Source organism: Pinus tabuliformis, chromosome 2_2 (genome assembly GCF_031772625.1).
Source record: "Pinus tabuliformis cultivar Carrire ecotype Pingquan chromosome 2_2, CPIR1, whole genome shotgun sequence".
Classification (NCBI taxonomy): Eukaryota; Viridiplantae; Streptophyta; class Pinopsida; order Pinales; family Pinaceae; genus Pinus; species Pinus tabuliformis.
Window position 1 is genome coordinate 53,359,254 of NC_142300.1, and position 6,000 is coordinate 53,365,253.

Here is a 6,000-nt window from a genome sequence, read left to right on the forward strand (position 1 = left end):
ATGGTTACCTCCGAAAGCCATAGCGGGACTACTGGCGAGGGATCGAATTATGAATGTGTAATTTGATTTTAGTTTTACTTTTCTGCAATTAGATATTAAATTGCTCATATCATTGACGGTTACCTCTGAAAGCCATAGCGGGACTACTGGTGAGGGATCGAATTATGAATGTGTAATTTGATTTTAGTTTTACTTTTCTGCATTTAAATATTAAATTGCTCATATAATTGACGGTTACCTCCGAAGCCATAGCGGGACTACTGGCGAGGGATCGAATTATGAATGTGTAATTTGATTTTAGTTTTACTTTCCTTGCAATTTTTTATTTCTTTGAGTGCAATAGCTTAAATCATTTTTCTATATTTAGACAATAGCAGAGATAATAGTTTCTTGATTAGTAGTTCATTATTTACTTGTTTAAATAGTAGCACATTTTCCATTTTTGTTCAAGCATTACTGTCATCACTAGTATATTCTAAGACCTTCTGAAGTGTTAAGTTCTGGAAATCATTATAGAGCACATAATTGCCTTAGAATTTATATCCATACTTGCCTTCTAGAGACTTAGGAATAGGATTTCCATTTGCATTAGACACTTTAGGAGATCAACAAGAACAAAACCCCAAAACAAAACAAAAACTATAAAACAACGAAGTAAGAAAAAGGTTAACTAAGCACATATCGTGCACCACACTTCATCAGTTTACGATACCCGGATTGATAACTTATGTAGAGCAATTTAAGACGTTAAATTGACTAGACAATGCGTGCATAGGTGGTTCTAGAATATTCCTTTGTTTCTGGGCACCTATGGTAAAATTTCCCAATTGCATTTCCAATGGCTTTTAGTGAGGATAAATTCCAGAGATGCAAGGGTAGGTTTGGAAATCTCACCCAAACTGGTGCTGAGGTTATGACTTGTTGTTGAGGGATCGAATGATGGGTTCCATGGCTTCATAAATAGGCCTGAGTTTTCCTAAAACCAAGGGCTGCAATCTAGAATGCATTGTCTACTTTCAGGGGTTTCAAAATCTACTATAAAGAAACCCCTAGCACAGGGGTAGATATTAATTTTATCAGAAATGAGAGGCTTCCATACCTCCAAGATCCAATTGTGGAGAGCTGCCAGCCGCAACCAAAAACCATTGAACCGACAGATTATGGCACTTTCAGAAAACTTCAAAGCCTCATCGAGTGAGGCCTTGACCACCTGGACAGTGGGAGTTGGGGCTTCACTGACGATATGGGCAGGAGCTTGCCCCCTAGAGGCAGACAGAACTGAGCCAACAATTATCTTCGTGAAGCCGGGAGCCATCTGGATCAAGGTCGATCGATGATTCCCAAGCTTATGTATGCCCCTGCGGAAGAATGCGAACCTGGAAGATACAAAGGCATCGACGGTGATTAGGTCCATATAGGGTTAAAACCTACGTTAGTCTTGAATAGGTAAATCTTGCATCAAGATGATTGCAATAGTATATAAATGTCATAGCGTTTCCTCTATTTCATTGCGCATCATCTTGTCACTAGTAAGGCGTCTTGTGTTTTTTTTTTCCACTTCCCTTTTCTGGTCAAATCTTTTGAATCCGACTTCTAGAGTCTATGGATATGGAAGATCAAAGAGAAAGAAGCCCAGATCAACAATGTAGGAGTAGGAACCAGAGTCAGGATGGTGGTAGAAGATGAAATCCCTCCTCCTCGTAACAAGATAATAGTATCAGAGAAAGAGAAAGAAGCCCAGATCAACGAAGTAGGAGCAGGAGCAGGATCGAGGATGGTGGTGGAAACCCAAATCCCACCTCCATACAGACGGATGATATGGTAAGGGAAAGAGGAAGACGCCCAGATCGGCGAACTGTAGAAGATGCCCAGATCGGTGAACTGTAGAAGATCGGCGAACTAGAGAAGATCATCTATATATAGTGTTCTTAATTTTTAGATTTAGAAAAACAAATTTAAGAAGAATATTCAGCGAAAAATCACATAGAGATATTTTAGTCGACGCGTTTCGAACCAACCAGTGTGGTTCATTGTCAAGACAAGTTGAATGAGTAGAACTTGCTATGCAATATAAATAGATCAAGCAGAATATCCCATGACCAAATTTCCAGATCAGGTAACGACTAAAAATATAACAGTTAGATTTGACCAGGAAAAGGGCATTTTGCTTATTTAGTCAATTATGCCCTTCATAGTCTAGCTAGCCGTTTCCTGGTCAAATCTAGCTGTTATCTTTTTAGCCGTTACCTGATCTGGAAATTTGGTCATGGGATATTCTGCCTGATCTATTTATATTGCATAACAAGTTCTGCTCATTCAACTTGTCTTGACGATGAACCACACTGGTTGGTTCGAAACACGTCGACTAAAATATCTCTATGTGATTTTTCGTCGAAGATTCTTCTCAAAATTGATATGGATCACAAAGCCTAAATTCGTTAAAAACAAATTTTTTATTGAAATTTATATATTTTTTATTTTTAAATTTAGATAAGAATTTTTTTCTTTATATCAAGAATGTATAATAAAGTATATTAACAGTCTAATTTTAGAAATTTTCAAAATTTATATAAATTTACAATTTTCAAAATATTTTAAAATCTATGGATATCTACAATCTATATTATAATATTTTAGCATTTACAAATATCAAATCAAAATTTAAGTATTAAAACAAAACATCTCTATATTAATGGTAGATTTTAGAAATATCCCAAAAATAAATTGACCACCTTCTCAATTCCAAAATATTCCCAAAATTTCAAACAAATTTCAAACCCTTCTCTATAATGCAAAGGAAAGGTAAAACTTAGGACTCACCCGCATAGTATCGTAGGAGCGCAGCAGTGGAGGGTACAACTCTCATCCGAGCCATATCCAGTGGTTTTCCATTGTCTAGGGTTTCAAGCGCCGCGATTTCATCACAATGTTGCATAATCAGATCTGCATACTTGTACATGATCCGTCCTCTTTCCTGAATCCACACACTCAATTGCTTACTTTGCCGATTCAGAAATTAGATTCAAATATTAGGAAGAGTAGCAGAGCACAATCTTAGATTCAAGTAGTATATGATTACATCGCCGGACATGCGAGGCCATGGCCCTTGATCAAAGGCAGCACGAGCAGCTTTTACAGCCAAATCCACATCTTCTTTTGTGGCCTCTGATACGCTGGTTATCACTTCCCCTGTTCGAGGATCGAACGTCTCGAAAGTTTTTCCTACAAAGCCCTCATAAATTTAATAGCTATTTACAAGCACAGTTACATAAATGAAATGGCGGATAAATTTGGACAGCAATCAAAATATTTATGTAACAGACATGAAAATTAGAAACCGAAAACGAATGAAAATTAGAAACCGAAAACATCTTGAGAACAATCAAAATATTTATATAATAGAAGGGAAGATCAAAAACCTGAAACAAGTTGGAAACTCTGAATGGAAGCTTCTGTGATGCATAATGTGTATAAAGAAAAGCATTTTTCAGGAAATTCTGAAGGGATTCAGTTTTTGTTGTGTATAATGTATAATAAAAAAAGAGTTATTCTCAGAAAAAAGCAGATGAGATTTTTTTGGTTTCGAATCATCCAGTATGATTTCTGAACAAGTTGGCAACTCTTAATGCGATTTTTGTGATCCATAGGGTGTATAAAAAGAAAAAAAGTTAAAAAAAAAATGAAATAAAACTTTTGTTGGTTTCTAACCATCTCAGTGTGATTTCGAAACAAGTTAGAAACTCTTAATTTCATCTACTTAAAAAACCCACGAGCTCTTAATGTTGATTCTTCTATCTGCAAAAGGACTCGCAAATTAAAATACCTGAAACTGAATCCACAAACTCTCCGTTGATAAAGAGTTTGGTATATTTTACTGTAATTGAGGGACGAATTGTATCTGATTCCCATGAATTCGACCCCATTGATGTGTTTGTCTTCGACTCTGCAAAAGCTTGATGAAGAAAGAGACCTCGTTTATAAGAATGAGTATGATTCTGGAACAGAGTTCAGACCAAACATTGTATGTATACTTTGTTTGAACAGAGAGTAACCAACCTCGGTCGGTCTTCTGCATTTGTATTCACCCTCTATGCATACAGGATAAGTAGATAAGAGCACTTTTTCGAATTTTAAATAAAGAACTAACTTTTAAAAACTGATGAGTGGTGCATAAAAATGGCTTAGCTATACATCATTTTCATGAGATTGTGAAGGTATTAATACTAGCACAGCCACAGATTGATGAAGTGGCTGATGAAGCTTGATAAGCATTTAAAGTGGTAGATAGCTTCGAAGTTGGTGCTGTCACCGGTGGAATCACGGAGCACTCAGTGAACGTCGTTGGTGCTGTCACCGGTGGAATCACGGAGAACTCAGTGGATAATGGTTTTTTTTTTGGTATGTGTGTGTTCGAGATGTATTTGTGTTTTAATAAGCTAGTTTTGTTAGGAGGATTAAAATCCTATTCGATTTTTATCTCATTCTTGTCTATCAAATTTTATAATATTTTTTAAATCAATAATTGAGATAAGTTCAAGTTCATTCCTGTCGATCAAATTTTATAATATTTTTGAAATCAATAATTGAGATAAGTTCAAGTTCATTCCTGTCGATCAAATTTTATAATATTTTTGAAATCAATAATTGAGATAAGTTCAGCGACAGCGTAGCTACAATCTGATTTGGCCCACTACTAATTGTACACTTCAATTATGACGATGTCACGCTTACTTCCATTGAATTCTATAACATTTTTCCGTGGTGTTGTAATTGGAACTCATTATTTCAGCAGTTTGCTCTCTTCTTAATTTTAATGGTTTCTTGGCCAATCATGCTTAATTTTAATGGATGTTTTCTCATCTTCACAGTGGTCAAGACCTGTCATGGCAGTAGTTAAAGTTTGAGGTATGCAAAATAGGATCATTCATGAAATAGGTTGACTGACAGTGACCACTGACCATTTATCATTCATGCAATAGCTTGACTGTATTCGAATCACATTGGGAGAAAGTGAGTTTATATGGTAAAGGGTGTAATCATTTTAATAAACAATAGTATATAATTATAACTTTGTTTAATATTTATGGTATATTATTTTATTAAAAATTTAAGACGATAAGATATTATAGTTTTTTTTGTAATGCTCATGATTGAAAATTGCAGGGGATGATATATCTATATATCTATATATATATATTTTTTGTTTTTTGGTTTTTTTTGTTTTATGCCTATGTATGTAATACTCACTCTTTATGATTTATATAATAGATTGATTGTATTTGGATCTTATTTTAGAAACATCATTGAGATTCAGTAGATTTTCTTTAGTATTTTTAAAATGAATTTTTTTAATGAAAATAAAGAATAAGATCAAAATTATCATTTATAAATTTTTATTAATTTTAATAGAAAATAGAATTGAGATAGATTTTTATATTAAGAATATTGACATTATGATTAAGAAAAAGTTTGATAAATGGAACTTTTTTAGTATCTAGAAATTTGTAATAGTAAATTTGTTTATATCTAGGAGAAGTGTTATTTGAATCATGACATATAACAAATTTTTAATATAAACTTATTATATGGAGGAGAAGCATTATTTGAATCATGACATATAACCATATTTTAAGGATGAAAGGCCTTTTTGGCCACATTAATAGATGACACTTTACAAAATATAGGGTAAAATATACTTGATCTCATTTATGTATGTCATGACAAAATATTAAAATGCATATTTCAAATTGCTAGAAATTGGATAAAATGAAATATTTTTGTTGGAAATTGAAAAATAAGTTAGAGAATTTAGTTAGCTTTGAAATCTATAAATGAGTCAATATTTATTTTCTTTCAAAAGTTAAAATTCATGTCCCAACTAAGAACCTTATGGAAAATGAGGCTTGACCATCCTTGCATATATGTCAATTAGGTCCATGGAGAGAGTGTTCTCTTCTAGGAATCAAGGTTGAACAACTACATCAATAAAGAATTTGGTGA

General features: G+C 33.7%; 1 protein-coding gene across 1 annotated transcript in view; it reads right to left on the bottom strand.

The window, feature by feature from the left end:
• The window catches only part of LOC149191444 (aldehyde dehydrogenase family 2 member B4, mitochondrial-like), a 34,920-nt gene extending 30,523 nt beyond the window's left edge, over positions 1-4,397 (bottom strand). The window contains exons 1-4 of the mRNA XM_089406236.1: positions 4,057-4,397; positions 3,824-3,952; positions 3,080-3,222; positions 2,821-2,974 (exon numbers count right to left, since the gene is read on the bottom strand). Coding sequence (XP_089262362.1) covers positions 2,821-2,974; positions 3,080-3,222; positions 3,824-3,952; positions 4,057-4,075 — 445 coding nt within the window. The 5' untranslated portion in view covers positions 4,076-4,397. The remainder of the gene's footprint in view (positions 1-2,820; positions 2,975-3,079; positions 3,223-3,823; positions 3,953-4,056) is intronic.
• Between the last annotated feature and the right edge of the window lie 1,603 nt (positions 4,398-6,000).